Below are 19,968 nucleotides of genomic sequence, written 5' to 3' on the forward strand. Positions count from 1 at the left end.
CCCACTGCTCTCCTGAAGGGCACATCACAGGCAGGGTAGGAGCACACAGCATAATGTAGTGACACCAAAAACTCCAGATTTGGTATGCGGGCCCATACAGGTGAACGTGCACATGCAGGGAACATGCCACCACACCACCACAGCAGACTGGAACCAGGACAAGGGAAGCTGCCATTGCCACATGAGCACTGCTGTGTGGCATATTCAGTCACAGACGGGGGCCAGAGGAAGGGCGTGTATGACTCAGATACAGTTGTCACTCACTGTTTGAGTAAGTGAATCAGCTTGGTGTGACAAACTTGAAGCGATGTGTGAAAATGAAACTAATGCACAGGTAATTACTAGAAAACAACTGGCAGTTGTGATTTTTTATCATAGTATGCACAATACAGACCTCGGGTGGCCCTTGACGACACTGTTTGTGGCAGTACTGTTATGGTAGATAGCCGCCCGATAACCCCTACCTTTAGGTTTGGGCTCATCTGGTTATTGACTTTTCTTGTTGTTGGATTTGTTTTGTTTTTTGGTGCCCCTTCATGATTCGCCGTTTTCTTGCACACTAGAAATAAATTACACTCTTCCTGTCGACACCATTCCATAAGCCCTACTTACAAATACATTTCTAGTACATTTACTATTCATGTCATGCTATGATATAGCGACACAGAACGTAAACTTGTTGCAGCCATAAACAGAGATGGGCAGTAACGCGTAACGCGTTACTGTAATCTGATTACTTTTTTCGAGTAACGAGTAAAGTAAGGGATTACTATTGCAAAAACGGTAATTAGATTACCGTTACTTTCCCGTAGGAACGCTGCGTTACTAAAACCGTGATTTTTTTTGCGAGAATGTCTCACGACAGTGACGTAGGCGAGTGCGCCGTTCGTGGCAACAGCTGTGTGCAGATCAACAATGGATCATATATCGAGTGCGGGAGAGAGTATGAGCGTGCAGCGTTTAAAGCGTGGAAGTACTGACCTTACTTTGAGTTTGATTCCATAAAAAGTGACAAAAACATTAGTGTCCATCGTGCGTGGGAAGAAAACTTCTTTTTACAGCGAAAAAACCCATAAACTTCCAACAAGCACCGAGTAGCTACGACGTAATGGGAAACTCACAGAGAAACTGCCGTACCCTTCCACTGACCGCTGCACACCTGCACCAGGGTAACCCTCCGCCTACCCCACTCCTGCTTTACAGGTGAAAATAGAGCAACAGCTGAGTCTTTGACTTTATTTATTTTCTGCTGTGTTTTACTTGCATCTATTTGAAAGACTGAGTGTAAACACACAAAATATTTTATTTTATGTGCTGGAATGTGCAGAAAATAGGTTTAAATGTTAAACTAATTTATTCAACTCAGAGAATGTTGCATATCGTTAGCTTCATAGCATAATTGCCTAAGTCATTTGACTAAGTCAATGACTTAGGCACTTATGCTATGAAGCTAACGATAATTAAATTTTTGCTTGATGCATAAAGTTAAAAGATTAAAACTGATAAAACAAGTTAAAAAAAAGAGACGTTTCCATTTGATTACATTTTGTATGATGGATTATGCAGAAAAAGTAGAATTGGGCTGAAAGATCTATCACTTTATCACCTGTTCAGGTTGTAAATCGTGTTTTTAAAAAGTAACTAAGTAACTAAGTAATTAATTACTTTTGAAAACAAGTAATCAGTAAAGTAACGGGATTACTTTTTGGGGGAAGTAATCAGTAATTAGTTACTGATTACTTTTTTCAAGTAACTTGACCAACACTGGCCATAAATATGGGTGTCAAGCTGTTAAGAAATCTATGAATCATTCATGTTTTTTAAAATATAACATGTCAAAACAATTAAAATTAAAAGAAAAAAAACTGTGTTTTATGTACACATTTTGCCTACAGCACTAACTAAACTGACAATCATCAAAACTTTAAGATTGGTGCTTATGTTCATCACGAACATATACAAATATTTTCATTTGGATTTTATGTTGTCTCGGTTTTGGAGCTAAATGCCTTTGTGTAGGGCTCATTGTGATATTCATATCAACAATATGGCTAATTACGACTTTTTGTTTTGGATGACTTCTGTTTGCAGTCTTGACTCTGAACAAAACGAGCAGTATGGATCCTGGAGGTCAAACACATTGATCAATGTATGTTCTATCAAAGTTTGTTTCTCCTAGATTTAGAAACTTTTATTCTTTAAGTTTACGAATTGGAAATTTGCTCCTTTCTTTTCTTTTCTTGCCACATTTCCAGCCTCTGTTGATTATAGTACAGCGTAACGCTGGCAGTAATGCTCGTGGTGATTGTGGTGATGGTAGAGGAGAGTGAACTACACGTACATCTTGAGAGCATTCTATAAATAAGCCTCCACAGCCAAACCTTTTTCCATTATTTCATCAGTGGTGACACACTTTTTTCCATTTATGTTAAAAATAATCATCCCCTGAAAATCAGTGTGAATCGTTAATGGGCGGAAGTTCTTAACTTTTCTTTTTTTATATCGCTCAAAAATAACGCTACATTGTTTTACATCATTTTGTAGGTTTGTTTCCTGTTTACAAAAGCTCCTCTTCATCTTTTCTGTATCCTCCACCTTGTCTACAGCTGAGTGACCAGAGTTTGTTTGTTAAATGAAGTATTTCCTTCTTTTTCTCATGGTCATTCCCCTCGCTTGCAGGTTATAGTTTTTCACGGGTCTACTTTGTTTGGCTGCGCACTTATAATCCCTTTCTGTGCAAAATGACTTGTTATGTTTCAACTAGAGCATTATTAATAAACGTGGGTTAAAATGCAAAACTTAAAAAAAAGCCTGAATGGAATGGCCTCTATTTTTTATGAGTGCATGTAAGCACGTGTGCACGCGTGTGTGCATGTGTATTTATGCGCATGCATTCGTGGGGTCAACCCTTTTATCCTCGTCTTTCAGTGCTGAGTGCGTGAGTGTTTGTGTGTTTCTGCATTCTCCGCAGGGACTATTTCAGTTGAGGGCAAAGAACACAGAGAAACTTTGAAAGAGCTTTTATGTACTTTTGAGTGAAATGATCCTAAGAAAGGCTTTTTATAAAAATACTTTTATTCAGGCTTCCACATCCAGAAGGGCACTTACTCAATTACCAAGCTCCCTTCTTTCCTTTTTCCATCAATCCCGCCTCTATTCTTAGGCCTGTGTCTGCGTTGTGTGTGGAGGCACTGCTATGGGCAAAGAGCATGAGCTTAGTAGTAAGCTATGTAGGGCATGTCAGTGAGTATACAGTGAGTCAGTCATTTGAAACCACTCTTTGGTCATATTGTAACTTCAAAAGATCACACAGCTAGAAAAAACATATTTGATTACTAATCTTGGTTTTGTTGGCTATTTTTAAAGCAAGCATTTAACGGTCTTTTGTTTTTTTGCTTTACTTTTAAAAGAAATCCTTTGATGTAAAACACTGGCTGTGGTAAAATATGGCATGTACAGATAAGGCTGATACTGTATGACAAGCCAACTGAATGAGAGGTAAACTCATTCTGTCTCCCTCACTTTCGCATCTCAGCTCTCTTTTAACTGCAGCCTTGTCACTCAGTAGCCTGAAAGGCAAGACCTCATACAGGTTTGACAGATAAAAGTCTCCTCACTTCATTGCTGTTTGACATTTTTACCTCCAAGAAAAGTTTCGGCACTTCTCCTCCCTTTCTTTTTCTCCTTCCATCTCATAAACACACACGCGCATACCTCGATGTGAGTCTGTCTTCTCTCCTCCTGTCCATCTGCCTGGCAAAATGTGGCGTCAGACAAAGGAGACGCAGGCTAACTCAGTGATCTGAATCAAATGGCAAGAAGAGGAGGGTAGCAGAGGAAAAGAGGAGTGATGGGTGCCAGGGAGGGAGCGCTGGAGATGTGAGAGACAGAAGGGTTGGATGGTGAAGAGAGGCATGAGGGGCTAGATGTGAATTTTTTCTGACAGGTTGAAGTCTCCTCTGAGCTGACCCTCTCCCTGCTGGGAGACATGTCTCCTGAGTGGGGTGTGGCAGGAAGAAAAAGCAGAAGACATACAGTAAGGTGAAGCAATGAACTGTGATCATGGAAATGCCACGCTGAATGCAGGAGTACCAGCAGTTCTCATCTGTGGGCATGCAGTATAATAATTTGATCCATTGCAAAGCACACACTCCTGCAAGAATATTTCTGTATTAAATTCACCACTTTCGGTATATTCTGCCATCACTCAACGTCAGGCAGGATTGTTGGACACAGTGCTAGTGCAGCCATTGAAGCTTAGCGAGGCAAAAGATACATCTGCTGTCTAGGTCATTTTACATTTTCATGTACTCAGAACAAACAAACAAACAAATAAAAAAGATGTATTGATTTATAAGTAGTAAAACTCTGGGACTGGAGTGGGAAAACTGCAGAAACACAGTGATAAGTGACTTCCAGTGACTCCAAGGCCGACAGGGGAAAAAAAGAGAGAGAGAGAGGGCAGATCTGGGGAGAATGCTTGTACGTCTGCAAGTGAACAACACAGGAGTGAAAAATGTTTTACAGTCAGATAGTTGGAGGCACTCATACATCTGAATCTGGGTGCTGAGTAAGTCGGAGTACTTTTCTATGCTGTGGTGTGCTGGGGGAGCAGCACAGCAAAGAAGGACTCATCCAGGCTGGAGAAACTGATCAGGAGGGCTAGCTCTGTGGTCGGCATGAAGCTGGACACTGGTGACAGTGGCAGAGAAAAGGACATTAAAGAAACTGATGGACATTATGGACAATGCTGGGCATCCTCTGCACACGGCCATAAACAATCAGAAGAGTCTGTTCAGTGACAGGTTGCTTCTCACAAAGACAAGAACTAACAGACTTAAAAACTCCTTTGTCCCACACGCCATCAAACTGTTTAACTCCTCTCTGGAGGGGAGAGGGAGGGGAAACAGGAGGACAAAGGAGGGGAACAACTAAGCTGTAGTGCCTCTGCACCTCACTGTACAATACCTTGTGCAATACTTTTTGTAAATAGTCAACGGTGCAATAGACTCAATACTTGAAATGTGCAATTCACTTGTATTTTTATTTTTATTCCTATTTATTCTATTTATCCCCTTTGTATATTTTATTTATATTTGTCTCTGTATTTATATATGTGTGTGTGTGTGTGTGTGTATATATATATATATATATATATAACAATTCTGTAACTGTAACTTCGGTCGTTGCTGTGCTTTTTGGAAGTCGAATTTCCCAGAGGAACCCACCCGAGGGATTAATAAAGTTCTATCTTATCTTATCTTATCTTAAGTCAAAGAAGAGAGCAGACAGCGTTATTGCATAGAAGCCAGTTCATTATACGGCTCAGGGAATTAATCAGTCAGCGCAAAGTCCATCTGTTTTTGTCAAAAGTGCCAAAAACATTCCATTGTTTTAATGTTGGTTTAATTTCTTTGTGACTTGAAGAATTTCTTTGCAGTGTTGGCCAAACAAAACAAGCAGCTGAAAACAAGCAGCTGAAAACATCACCTTGGCCTTTTAAATTGTTGATAAAGAAAAATAATCTTTAGTTGCAACTCCTATTCCACATGGCTACAGTCATAGCACCTGTGCCAAACTGTTCTTTAGCACAGTGGTGCTCTGACATTTACCCATAGACTGTATATAAAAGATGGACACACCCTGGGACATATTTACACGACATCACCCCCACTAAAGTTTGCAGTTAGGTATCTGCTGATGCATGCATGCATGCATGCAAACACACTTTATGGGTGCAACATCGTAAAGAGCACAGACTTCTTGAAGTGGTTATAGTACAATTAATCACAAATAACCACATTAAAAATGCTCTGATGGCCAGCTGCACCATGAATACAGACCAGAGTTCCAACAGTGACTTGAATTGGTGGATACGAGGCTTAGCAGATAGCTAGCTATATGACTACCCCTGTTGGCAACCACCTGTCACCTGTGCCTACTAATGACTTAGCCTTAAGACTAAAACAAAATCATTTTGAAATATAAATAATAAAACCTTTGATGCAGCATGCTGTAGTAAGTTTTATTTTAACTTTTATTTTCTCTGTTCGGAGCCATGAGGAATGCCACCTCATGGCTTTGTATGAAAATTCCACAGTGATTTCGTCGTTTTTATGGTCAATTTTTCTTTCACCGTTTCTGTGACACGGCATGCAGTTTTCCACAAGTTTCTTCATTTATGTGCCCATAAAGCATGAACAGTAGTTTTCTTTTCAGCCAAAAAATGACTCCTGCTAGATTATTACCCTGATTTCCCCTAGGCTCCACACACATATTAGGTAATATAATCACACAGCTTTTAAGTCTTTCTGATAGTTACTGGATTAAAGGAATCAATTTCTGATAATGAAGGGGTCTTTGGGATTGTGGAGTTTTAAATGCTCAGAAAAATTTATTCACTGCTTAACAGCCCTTCCAACAAATGTAATAGAAATGCCTTTTGGGCAATTATATTACATTATGAATTTGTAGCGGGCAGCACGGTGGCACGGTGGTTAGCACTGTTGCCGCACAGCAAGAAGGTCCTGAGTTCAATTCCACCATCAGGTCTTTCTGTGTGGAGTTTGCATGTTCTCCCCGTGTCTGCGTGGGTTCTCTCCGGGTACTCCGGCTTCCTCCCACCGTCCAAAGACATGCAGCTTGTGGGGATAGGTTAATTGGAAAATCCAAATTGCCACTAGGAGTGAATGTGAGTGTGAATGGTTGTCTGTCCCTGTGTGTTGACCCTGCGACAGACTGGCGACCTGTCCAGGGTGTACCCCGCCTCTCGCCCTATGACAGCTGGGATAGGCTCCAGCGCCCCCCGCGACCCTGAAAAGGATAAGCGGAAGCGAATGGATGAATTTGTAGCTACACAGTTTGGCCACTATGTTCAATTATAGCATATATATATATGCTTTATATTAATCATAAACGTAGTATCTGGGTCTGAGGAGGAAAGCCTTTGAACGAGTGCCTTAAAACAGCCTCTTTGTCCTCATAGCCAGCAGGTGGTGACACTCAAGATTATGTTTGGGAAAATTAACCATCTCACTTGATTCTTTAACTTTGTAAACATTCTCCTGAATGGTTTTTGGTCCCAGTCTCTGCTTTTCACTCTTATTCAGCATCAAATTATTTTAATTTGAAAAACTTATGTTCCCATTTAAAGTGAAATAAAAAAAAAATCCAGGGCACTGTGAGCATACAGTGCACACATTTCTTAGTCAGCTCCACCTCCACTGCAGCTGGTTTAGTATTTGGTTGTATTCAAAGACACTGGGAGGAGATAGCTGTTCAGTTCTCTCGATAAGTAAGACTTTTTATCCCGTTGTTCACCAGCATCCCAGTTACTGTCGCAGTCAAAAACGTTTACACTTTGTTAATCAAAACTTTAGTTTGCAGTAGCGCTCCTGCTAGCTATTGCCCTTTCATTCAAGTAGTTTACATATCAATGTGCAGTCTATGCTCACGTAGCAGAACAGCGGGTAAAGACAAAGTACCATTGGCATCATATTTAAGTTTAGCTTCTAAACAGTGCAAAGCTGATGACTCCCATCCTGTTGAGTTAAAAGAAAATAGGCACCATAACATAAACTGTCGTTACAAGAATATGCTGTGTTTTCTTAAAATGCATTTTTCGGTGCAGCACTACTGTGATGGTCACATTAACTGTAAGTCTTACATGCTCATGACACTGAGCTGTTAATGGCAAATACACCAAGACAAATGTGCAATGCTGCTCAAGCTGCAAAGTACCAAACAGGCCTATAGGTAGAGTTGTTCCTTTCACAAATGGCACACACCTGCAGAACATTAGACAAGTAAATTCTTTTACAGGCAAATTTATTTAGACACCCATGCACCCTGGACATGCATGCATTTTATCAAAGTGCCATGGTTAAGCGCAAAGTGCTGCTTGAATAAGATTTCTCCTCAGACAGAATTAGCTCAGGTAAGGAGGGAATCGTTACTGCCTGCTTTGTCTCATCTCCATAATGTTTGCGTATTCCATTAGGCGGAAATGCGAAATGAAACATAATTATGTTGTATTCCCGCTGACAACTGATCTGTCACAGAGTGCATTAGAAACACGACTGTGAATAGCGTGAAGAAAGAAGGTGGCGAGAGAGAAAAAACTTGTGTGGGCCAGGCTCATCTCTCAGAGTTTGACAAGGCTACTTACCTGGAGGTTGTAAAAAAGAAAAGAAAAAAGAAAACAGGATAAAAAAATAAGTAATACCTGCCACATCCACACAACTGTACCCCTAAGCTCATTAGACAAACACACTTCTAGTATCTCATTTCCAGTTCTACCGCCCCGGCCATGACAGATCTCTCAGCCCGGTACAAAGCGCAATTATACCGAACTAGACAAATATAGCAAGAGGGTATAATAATTCTGAATCACCTCGAAAGTCAAGAAGATAAAAAAGCTGTTCTTCTTATGGTTGCAGTGCTGGTGCCTCGTAAGGAACTAGGTTGGCCTTCTTTAGCACTTGCAGCCAAGTACAAATTAACCTCCCTAGATCAACAATAAACCTAATTAGAGTTGTGTTCTGCAGCACACATCTCTAAACACAGATCACAGCTTGTTGAGAGATGAATCTCCATCTGTCTGGCTGCACACTGGGAGGAGAAGAGGCTCAGAGAAGATCAGTCCCAAGACACGTCGAGAGAAGCGTCGCGCATTTCTGTGTGCGAGTGCACACGAGGAGCGGGAGAGAGCTCCTTGTGACCCGAGGTATACTCACAGATGTCAGCCCTTATTTTATGATGTCGTGCTGCAGCTGGGATGTGGGACATGGCACATGCAGGGAGAACACGCCATTACATGTGAGCAGACTTGGTGGTGGTGGTCGGTGGGCTGTAAAGCAAACGGTTAGGACAGGAGCAGCCCTGCCCTGCAATTCGACGCTCGCTAGCAGAGGTGGGACCAAGTCATTGTTTTGCAAGTCTCAAGTAAGTCTCAAGTCTTTATCCTCAAGTCTCAAGTCAAGTCTCAAGTAATGTCAGGCAAGTCAGAGTCGAGTCTCAAGTCTGAAACTTTGAATTTCAAGTCCTTTCGAGTCTTAAAAAAAACAAACGAAAAAATAATGTTGCAGTTATGCTAAATGTAAATATTAGACCATGTAATTTTTAAATCTGTGTTTTTCTCAACACATGACAAAATAGTGAACTTAGAAAATATACACAAATTGTGAAATTGCACCTCTTTAAAATGCAGCTCAATTAAACCTAGCTCCAAGAATAATTTTCACCGACAGTTCTGAGATAAGCTGCATGTTATTCTTGGATGCGGTTGTAGGACCAGCTTTAAAATCGCATGACAAAAATATCATACACATTAAAAAAAACTGTATCACCAACGTAGCCTGGACAACATTTGCTAGTTAGATGAAGTCAGCTATCTCATCGTAGCATATTTATATGCATATTTATAATCATACGGTTCTTGGAGTGAGTGCATACACTCATGAAGTTTAGTAACTTCAGGTCACTGCAACAAGCCCAGGTACAGTTTACCGACGGATGGGTGCAGGACCTTGAAATGCACCGTGTAGAACGAAAGACCATCGTACGTATCATAAGTTTACCAGTCTCACAAATCGTCGTCATAAATACACATTCCTTAACCGTTTATTAATAGGACCTTTGAGCTCAACGGTAATTAATTAGTAGTGGAAATAATTTCTGGTAGCATCACAGAAATGTAGCAGTGACAATAATATTGTATGCTGTAATCGTACTGGGCAATTAGTGATACAAAAAACCTGTTTTATCCTGTGAATAAAAGTATATGTTTTTGTCAATGTACCATAATAACAGAAGCGAAACGCAATATTGTGTCAGGACAATTCACTATTTATGCACAATAAATAAAGGAGCATAGCGCCACAATTTCTGTTCAGCGCCAGACTTGCTTGTAACCTATATCACCAATTATGTTATGAAAATGACGTATTAACTACTAAAAAACACTGACCTTTGTGTAAATGCTTGGAGCAGACTAACCTGTGAGCTGGAGGGTTCTGGGACGTTATATTTGGTCTTTGAATGGCTGCAATCCAGGCCACCCGTCGCGTCTTTGTTACTTCGGAAACATGAACAATTTCTCTTCAACGACGTAATCCGATAACAACCGATCTCTTTACCCGTCGGCTTCCCGTGGCTGTCATGTGACCGGCTATTGCAGTTAATAATAGAACGGCTTCTTGACATTTTTGTGTTTCTTTTTATCGCTGTATAACTGATTTTAATTGAAAGCCTGCGTGCGCTAGTACCGCTTGCCACGAGTTCCCAGAATCCTTTGCGGTTCTACCCGTGAATGACGTCACATTTTCAATCTCCATATAATATGCATGTTAAATTTTATATTTGGGGTAAAATATCAAGTCTTTTCAAGTAAACCGGTTCAAGTCCAATTCAAGTCCCAAGTCATTGGTGTAAAAGTCCAAGTCAAGTCACAAGTCTTACAACATTTTTTCAAGTCAAGTCTAAAGTCATAAAATTAATGACTCGAGTCTGACTCGAGTCCAAGTCATGTGACTCGAGTCCACACCTCTGCTCGCTAGTGAGACTCGTACAGACTGACACAAACTGATCGCACGGGAACACATCATGGAGAGTTCATTTTTTCCATAAATTGCTGCTCTAAAAAAAAAAAAGACTCTTATTAACTTTAAAGTCAAACTGCCTAACACAGATTTAAACTGCAAATTTTGTTTTGACTGCCTATAAAAGATGAAATTCCAGAGAAAATGTTTCCCCGGCTTACAAATTAAAATTCTTTAGTATCAAATAATAAACAAATGATTGGTTTGCTACCCTGATTTTCCCCGTTGTCTAACATAGGTGGAGATAAGCTGAAGTCACAGTAGAGAGAAACGTCTGCAAAATGATTAAAATGAGAAGAATTCTTTGAAATGTGTTTTCAGACGCTAGTAATTTCCCTAAGCTGCCATTAGACATGACAGCATTATCACTTTGCCTTTGACACTGTGCAAGATAAAGCAGCGAGGACACAGAGGTCCAAATATGTTGCTTTTATAGGTAGGAGCTGTCTCATTTATCATGTACTAAAACCTGGAGCTCTCTGTAAGCTCTGTCCATAAGTCAGAGGAGCAGGTATCTTCTGCCGTGCTATAAAATGAACCGAAGATGTAATTTTAGACCCAAGTACACAGCAAGACAAAAGGTGAAGACTTGATCAAGAAATACTTGTGACGTGTGAATACAAAAAAACTACTGGCAAAAGAAGAAGAGACAAAGACGCGCACAGAAATTTGTTTATATAACAAAGTGGTTATTATTTAGTATCATATTCCATTACATAGTTTATGGAAGGACAGTGTGCATAACCATTTTGCTTCTTCATGTTTCTAAGGATACAAATAAACTTAAAATGTTACAAATATAAATGTTTCTTATGACAATAAAACATACTCGGTGACAACAAGAAAGGTAGGCAGGGATATGGCAGCTTACACACCATGGTTGGACAGGGTTTGTCAACAGTTATGAACATTGTTTGTTGATTCAGCCACAATTGTTCTTCCACAAATCAATAGTAAGCGCTAACAAAGTCGGAAAGAACTGGATATGTGGCAGCTGGGAACTATTTACCAAAAGAAATGCTTTGCAAATAGTTCACTCTGTTAGTGGCAATGTTGTATTTACGAATCTTAAACAAATCTTTCTCCGCCTGAGCAGAATAACTTGTGAGGTAAAGTGCGCAGTCAGTGAGTGTAAGTAACATTTCAAACTTTTCATTTAATCACTTGCCACTGCAGAGAAATGGCACCTTTACCTTTATACCCCTGCCTCGCCATTCTTACCATTACAATGAGAACACCATCAGCTGAGGTTTGTTAGTAACAACCAGTAAGAGGATGGGCCGATATGCTGATTTCTACAATAACACGGCAGACCAATTCGGGTTCATTGTCAATGGACTCTCTACTATTCTTCTAGGAAAAAACACATTATTCTGAATATTCTACGAGATGGTGTGGGGGAGAAACACATGAATCACTCACAGGGACGATGGAAATGTTGTCGTTGTAGAAGCGTCTTGTTTTCACTCATTGTTATCATTCAAAAACAAAAACGTATTCAAGGTGAACACTGATGATCTGGAACTTCTATAATGGCAAACAGTGTAGCGCTTAGCTCAGCACATCAGAATCATTACAAAACAGATTTTTAAATGACATCTCTAAAAAGATGCACCAGTGTTTTGATAAGAAATAACACTTGACTATCATAATAACATCAAATTTCCTACTCTGAATGACTTAATTGGATCAAAGTTGAAATAACAATTACAGTTTTAGAAAAGCTTTTGTCTGTACAGTCTTTTTTTATAGTTTAGAGAAAAAAAGCTAAACAAACACTTGGCAAATGTGGAAGAAAGTTGTTTAAAATGAGCAAAAAAAAGAATAATTCAGTCAAATTTTGTGAGAAAAACATACTGTTACTGCTGACCGCAAACCACTTGTTGTTTTAGCATACACAGTATCCAATCATAAAGCACTAAATATCACTGTAGTTGGACGACTGATAAAACAATAGCTGTTATTAATTGCTTGAAACTGTGCTGAGGGCAAAGGGCAAGTTTCTACTAGAAAGGGAAGAAAAATCACTGCAATCTCTGCGCTGTGTGCAACACGTCTTTAAAACTGCCATCAATGCAGAAACCTCATTCTCTCTGCTTTCTCTGTATGACTGCTCAAACCTTATATTCAGAGGAGAATTAAATATGCAGACGTCTCAGAGTATTGTGGGTGCACCTTGAGCCGAGATGATGTGTAAAATTGCATTTTTAGAAGTGCGCAGGCTGGGAGAGGAGGCATCGTGAAACAGACACATCATAAGCTGCACTGGCAGATTGTTTAAATGAAAAAAATCTCCATCTATTCAGCCCAGGAGTCGAGCACATGGAATCCTATTTTGCCCGAGTTCCTGTTCCGATTACTGAGCTGGCATGGTGCACACAGACGATTGCCCCACACAGAAACACACAGACACACAAAGCCTACAGCTGAGTTCTGTTATTAGTATGGTAACCTGTCTTAAGGTAAAATGATTGCTCGTGCCCTTAGTGCTGGGGAATCGGAGGGCGTTTGGAGACTCGCTTTCCAAGACAAGGATCATCTTGTCTACTGTGCCCCTCAGTCGATAATTCTGCTCGTGCCCGGTCTCCATGTGGATTCAGCGGTTGTTTTTAGTAGCATCTGCTTACAGTTTAGGGAAGTAAGGGAACAAGGGCCACCCTAGGCATGAATACATGAATAAATAGTTCACGTGAAACTGTGTGACAGTGAGCCCATACAGAGAAACAAGCTCACAGCAAAGTTTCAACTATCACGTACACAAACGCCACACACCAGGTGGCTGTTTGGAGGAGTTTGTCCAGGTAGAAGAATTACACAAATCCCACCTCTTGGTGGTCTTAAAACCCTGCTTGACCTCATACATTCAGTCAGATGAATTTAAATGTTTTGGAACCTACGAGGGTTTTTACATATTTATATAAAATCATGTCTCATGTTCCACCAAATATATATTATGTTTTTCAGTTAGGTTTGGGAAAAGGTCAACATTTGGGATAAAACGGACCCTTTCACAAAGTTAACCACATGTTAGATTGCAAGCCTCGTTTTTGTTTTGTAGTCATAGAGACGAGTCCTACGTCAGGTACTGGTGACAGCACTGCCTTTCAGTAACTACTACAACAGGTTGCTTACATAAACACTTGTTATTTTAACCTGGTTCAAAATTTTTCCATAATTTCTTTCTTTCTTTTTCTGGAGATTCCAGTGTTTAAAAACCAAATGAAAGACAAAGTGCAAACCTTTTTACTGCTAGTTTACAGATAGATTAATTTTCGGCCTGTGCCTTTATTGTATTTCAAACAGATTAATAATAAAATGATGGTAATGTTGTCGTTTTTTTTCCCTTGCTGAACACCTGATCACAGGAAAGGTCAAAAAGTTCATGTTAGCTCCTCCAGGCAGTTAGATGCATTTAAAAATGTGTCAGTCTCTCATGTTAGAAGCAAAAGCGACCTTGGGACAGATCAGCACCCAAAGGCAAAGTTAGATATTACACAACTAAAAATAAAATGCATCTTGTCAAAATGGAGATTACAGTTTCAAAATCCATGAGTCACAAGCTCTGAAATATCGGTACAGACGGGGGCCAGCTCTTGTGGCTTTGTGGTATATGCAATGAGCTGATTTACGGAGACAACTGGCTGTTGTGAAAACTGTCTTGATGTTGGTTGAAGGAGGTACTGGCAGTAAGAAATTTTAAACAGCTACTCCCTCTTTGATAAGAGCTTGGGGAGCTGCTCGAGAAAACATCAGCAGGTTGAAGGCTTGCCAACACGGGTGTTAAATCCCTGTTTTCCATTTAGAGGACAGCTGCCCCGCTGCTTGCTTGCAAAATAAAGGGTGTGTGGTATGTTCACGGGAATGAACGACTCTGCAGTCCTTCTTGGCATTAGTTCTTTCTTCAGTACGCTGCAATGTTCAATACATGTTTCACGTCAAATCTGAGTGTGAAGTATTTTGATTACAGAAGGATTTAAGTGGAAGGCTTAGACTTGCAAGAATGAAAATGGATTTTCAAACAATCAAAACGTTTCATTTCTCTGCAGTAACCTTAAAATGTATTGTTTTTAATATCAAACCAGCTAGAGAGGACAAACATTTAAAGTGATGAACAATTCTTGAATAAATATGAACTGGATGAAAATGATTCTTCAGTTCTGTGTAGTTTCTTTAGGCTTGTTTGTTCTGTACTTGGTGCTGTGTGTATGTGGGATTCCTTGGAGTTTGTGTATGTGCCACAGTAAGGGGTGGTCTGTCCCTCTTTCAGATGTCTTCTAGGTCTCCTCCTCGCAGCCCTCTTTGGCACTTATCTAGCGTCTTATAGTAGGCGCGGGTGATCATCGAGCTTGGTGATTTGCGTTGTGCCGTGAGCGAGATCTTTCCAGGACTGCACGACGGTTGTCTGGTTAAAAAAAACAGGAAGACAAAGAATAAAAATACAAAATGTGAGAATCAGAAGGAACATGAAAGCGCTGGTACATTGATTCATACTAGCACAGGAGCTCAACCAAATCAAAGACAGAGGAGAAACGACGTGAAGAAAATCCAGGCTGATTGAGAGCAGAGCAGCAGGGAAGGAGGGAGGAACAGAAGAAGCTGCTGGAGTGGAGGTGCTTGTCTCTGGTGTCATAGTAACTCTATTCAGCTCCTGATCCAGACTTCCACTCAAGAGCCCCTCAACTATTCTCTCATCAGATGCAGCAAATGCACACTACACAAAGTAAATGCACCACGCACAAAAACTAATACCACTACAAAAATAGTATACATATGGCCTTTTTCCATTCAAGCCTGTGTGCTCTCTCCATCGTGACACGTTTCCACCGTGGCCTCCCTGCAGGGGACAGCTGCACTGCAACAAGCTGCTACGGAGGTGATAGCAGAGCCGCCCATGGCCAAACTACGTGGTGTCCTCACTGTCTTTAGTGGCTAAAATGTGCTGGAGATTAGAGAGACGTCCTCTGGTGTTCAACTGTCAATACCTTTGCAACTTTTACCTGAACTCTAGAGTTTATTTGAAGCTATGCGGTTCATTCACATGTCAACCTTGTATTACTGTGAACTGCATGTTTTCAGCTGCATCGAGTGCACTAAACACTTCCTGCTTCACGAGAAAAGCTTTTGTCTGGTGAACTAGCAAAGGCCCTAATACAGCACCCAGACAGAAGCATTGTGTTGTAGGTCTTTAGCATTAGAAAGATCCTTTGAGAAATGAAAAGGATCAACCTAAGAGTCCAAACTTCAATGAGAAAAAGACCAACATGAGTCAAAATATGCAGAAAAAATTCAATCAGATATGATTCGCTGCTAGTAACAGAGAATATGCCACTGTAGCACTTGTGGTCAGAAAGCAGGCCAGTCACACTTTGGGTTTTTCTCTTGCCAGTTCTATGACAGAGTCATACAAACACTGCCTCCTATGCTATCCAACGATGGCTGCCCAGAAATGCCCATGGCATCTACTGGGCAGCCAGGTGGCAGGTGGGGCTGAACAGAACCAGGAAGCATAGCCATGGAGTTGACTGCAGGCACACCCACACAGGACTCCCTGGTATTTCCAAGCGTGCCGTCGCCAATGTGCCCATTACTCAGTGCCAGCTGTAGGGTGCCAGGCGTCCCTGGCTGGGCGTTGTTTAATGGCACTTGCACCATCCATCATGTCAGGTAATGAGCTGAGAGTGACTGCGATGCCGACGAACACATACACAAACACGTTCACACGCAAGATCCACACCGACTCCCACATTCACAGCGGAGAACAGCAAGCACTCCTTCAGACTGGATACAAAGCATCATGCAGATGGTGCACAGGAGGAGAGGGGGAGAAAGAGGGAGGGATGAAAGAGACCGAAAGGAAGACAGCTCAAGATGTTTAAGGAAAACAGATAAAGGTCCTGCATTCTCAAATTATTTTAGTACAACATAGATTCATATACAATAGGCCACTGCAAAAGCTACCATGTTCTGGCAGCGCATCCAAACACATCATGACTGCTTATTCATGTACTCGTTTTTTCTGTTCACAAGTTGTGCTTTATTCTGTAAGCATGACTTACACAACCTCCCTCTTTTCAAAATAACAAGCAGCATTACACAAAAAAGAAAGCAAAAATGGGGACAGTTTAAAAGAAAAAAAAAACCTAGATCATCCACAATCTATCCCTGCCAATCATTTGCAAGCCCAATTGCTGTAACCTCATTTCTGCGCAAGCAGTCCCCTTTAACCCTCATTCTATCAGAAGAACATGAAAAACAGAGCTCGGAGAATACAGACCCACTGTCTCTGATCTGAGGTCATCTTGGGTTACATCTATTACTGTAAATAGGAAATGGGATAGAAAATAGGAATGGGAAAAACAATAGTGAAAGGGATCAAAGGCGGCTGTCTAAAGAAGGCATTATGAATTATTAGATGAGTAAAATGACGAAAGACAAGCTAAAAAAAAATCGTTTTAAAATCGGAAGAAAAATTAAATTCGCAGTACAAATATGATTTTCCTTTTAATAGAGCATCATATCCATTTTTTGAGCGATGCCATTCTACACATTGCATTCAGGATACTTACCATCAACCAACTTGGTTTAGACAGTCAACGTTATTAGTTTAAAGTAAGCCACAGTGGTCGAAACAGGATTCCAGCCAGTATACATCAGGCAGGCAAATATGGATCTTCAGCCGTCCTCTCTGTTTATAGGACTATTTACAGATAACCACAATATTATTTAAAGTACAGATGCATAGCTAATTATATGAGAACTGTCTACATCACAAGTGCAAACCGTTGGTGGGCATTTGAAGAGTCATTTTGTATTCTGTGCAAACTGAAAAGAATGGAAACCATTAAGGTGGCCACTTGTTGCAACCCTACAGGAAAACTGCCCTAAACTGGAGGCAGCATTTTTGTGGAATAACAAATAACAAGTGCCCTTTTGGGGGTATTTGTGTCTTGCCTGACTGCCTGAATATATTGGAAAGCGTTCGTGAAAGACTTTGCAAAAAAAGAGAAAAACTTCCAGCAAAATGCATCTCCCATCAGACGATTCTTGAATGGAGAGCTACTGGCTTCTCATAAAGACTTTTCTGTTCCTATGTTCAGGTGCATAAAAGCCCATCTTTTCCCACCCCACATCAATCTATCACAACAATTGAACAAACAGCAGCCATTTCTACTGGGAGAGAAACATTACTAGTAGCCTCTACTGAATTGAAAGCTCACATACACACATATACAGGAAGAGAGGGAAACAAAATGAAACTGGGGAAAAGGAGAAGAGATCCACACAAAAGATGCTCTACAACTAGTTTTTTTTTTCCTTTTGGTGCGCTGATTGCAACTCTTTCTACTTGCATTGGTTTTGATGGCTTCTTTACCTGCTTCTCCCAGAGGCGACATCTTTCCCTGTTACAGTAAGACCGACACAGAGCAGCACAGAAACAGGAGAGAAATTGACAAAAGAAGAGATATTCCATGTTACAACAGGGAGATGTTGGCATACCAGAACTTAATTAAATGCTGGCTGGCACTGTTTCTCAAAATGTTACTAAAAGCACCATGGATGGCAGATGGAGGGGGATGTCACTGACACACACACACACACACACACACACACACACACACACACACACACACACTCCTTTTCTCTCTCACACCAACAGAGGGAAATACATTGTTCCTTTAGTGTTAGCAGAGGAAAATCCTTGCATGTATATCATGATGATCCCTGCCACAAGGGAGAGGCTCTGAATAAGACAAGGGTAATAGGAGGAGGAGAGGACGCCAGATTACAGAGCAGCGAAAAGCAGAGGCCTTTTAAGCCTGCAAAGTCAACTCCGACCTTCTCCTGACTCTTTGGAGGGCTTCCAGAGAGATGCCATTTCTTCATATGACAGATGTTGTGTTATGTTAATGGATAATTGCACTGAATTACATCATGATGCAGTTCTGTTCACTGCTAAAGTAGAAAAAGCCATCATTCATTCACCAAATGGTTTTCACATCGGATACTCTGAGCCCAGTAAAAACCACAAGGCTTAGAAGGCACTAGACAATGTTAGGTAAATACTGTCTGGGTAGCAACTGCCCAACATCTAAACATGCCACTCATGTTCACTGACCCATATTCAAGGCCACAATAAAAAGCTCATAATCACCAGCCTTTTGTGTAAATAGCTTCAGCAGGAGAGTATCTGGAGTAAAGACTGGAGCTGGAGCTCTTGTGGTAGCTGTTGTGATAGCTTTGCATCGACTCTCTTTTTGGTTAAATAAGTTAGCGATGACATGATGCCTCTGACATGTCACTGCCTTTGTCTAATTCTCCCTGTCTGAGTTGCTCCGCACTTCATATTTTGATGAGTTGAAACATAGCAAAGGTGATTAAATCTCTGCTTGCTGCACATCAACATGTTGTTTGCTTCTCTGCTGAGGGGGAAAGCGTCTGCGGCGCCAGCAACAGGAACAGCCGCAGCCTTCTATCACTCCTTTTCATCTCCTTTACCTCCCGCCTCCCTCCCCTCTACCAGCCTCCGAGCTACAGAGTAATGGAACTCTGTACACAGAAACAAGATACGGCATATAAATGGGATGCAGAGTGAGAGAAGCTATTTCTTCTAACTGAAAATTATGACCCAGGTATCGCAAAACTACAGTGGTGGCAAACATAGCCCCTCGTTCGCTGGTAAGACTAATCACCACAAATAAAGAGCAAGAAAGAAAACATTGTGCAGCTGAGTAAAAGGTGAGAGCAGCTGTGATGAGGTGAAAAAATACAAACATTGTGTCACAGTGTCCTGTGTGATGTTACAGACACTCAATGATTTACGACAATCAGGTCAAAGGTATACAAACCAGAGAATTGTAGAAGATTAAAAGATTAAAGGTGCAACAAGCTTTGTTTCTCCTGTGTCTCTATGAAGATCTTCCCAAAGTAGATTTTCTGTAGTTAAGATTTTTCTTTTTTTGTTGCCACAAGCGGAGAATATCAACTGTAGTTTGCAGAAAACAAAGTTCATCTTGCTTCTGGTAACAGAAGCTGAACAGATGCAGATGACTTTGTTGCAGAGTTGTTCTGAGTACCAAACCCCCCAAAACATATAAAAACAAAAGAAAACTAAATGGACTAATAATAAATGCTGTAAAAGCAAACCAAACAACTTTTGGTGTCCATTTTCAAATCTGTCTTTATGTACACTTAACCATAAAAATGTAGAATTTCCATCACTATACTTATCAGCATTTTTCATTTGTACTCAGAGGAAATGCTACATGAAAAACAAAAATGTGTAAACCAATCAGCTTTCATGCAAATGGACCAAAAAAGATGCAACCATAGGTAAAGTGTTACAATTCTACTCACATTTAATCTTTTAATT

General features: G+C 40.6%; 1 protein-coding gene across 7 annotated transcripts in view; it reads right to left on the reverse strand.

Annotated features, from left to right (window-relative positions):
• Positions 1-11,256: 11,256 nt before the first annotated feature.
• diaph2 (diaphanous-related formin 2) overlaps positions 11,257-19,968 on the reverse strand; it is a 373,933-nt gene continuing 365,221 nt past the window's right edge. For 6 of the 7 annotated variants that reach the window (XM_085433570.1, XM_085433569.1, XM_085433568.1 and 3 more), the window contains one exon: positions 14,862-15,000. In XM_085433570.1, the coding sequence (XP_085289696.1) occupies positions 14,936-15,000 (65 nt within the window). In that variant the 3' untranslated portion in view covers positions 14,862-14,935. Of the gene's footprint in view, positions 15,001-17,970; positions 17,999-19,968 lie in introns of all 7 variants that reach the window. The other variant, XM_085433575.1, reaches the window with a different exon arrangement.

The sequence above is a fragment of the Copadichromis virginalis genome, linkage group LG2 (assembly GCF_057382275.1).
Source record: "Copadichromis virginalis isolate Kocher_CV1m ecotype Utaka linkage group LG2, C_Virginalis_male_GT1.1, whole genome shotgun sequence".
NCBI classification, from domain to species: domain Eukaryota; kingdom Metazoa; phylum Chordata; class Actinopteri; order Cichliformes; family Cichlidae; genus Copadichromis; species Copadichromis virginalis.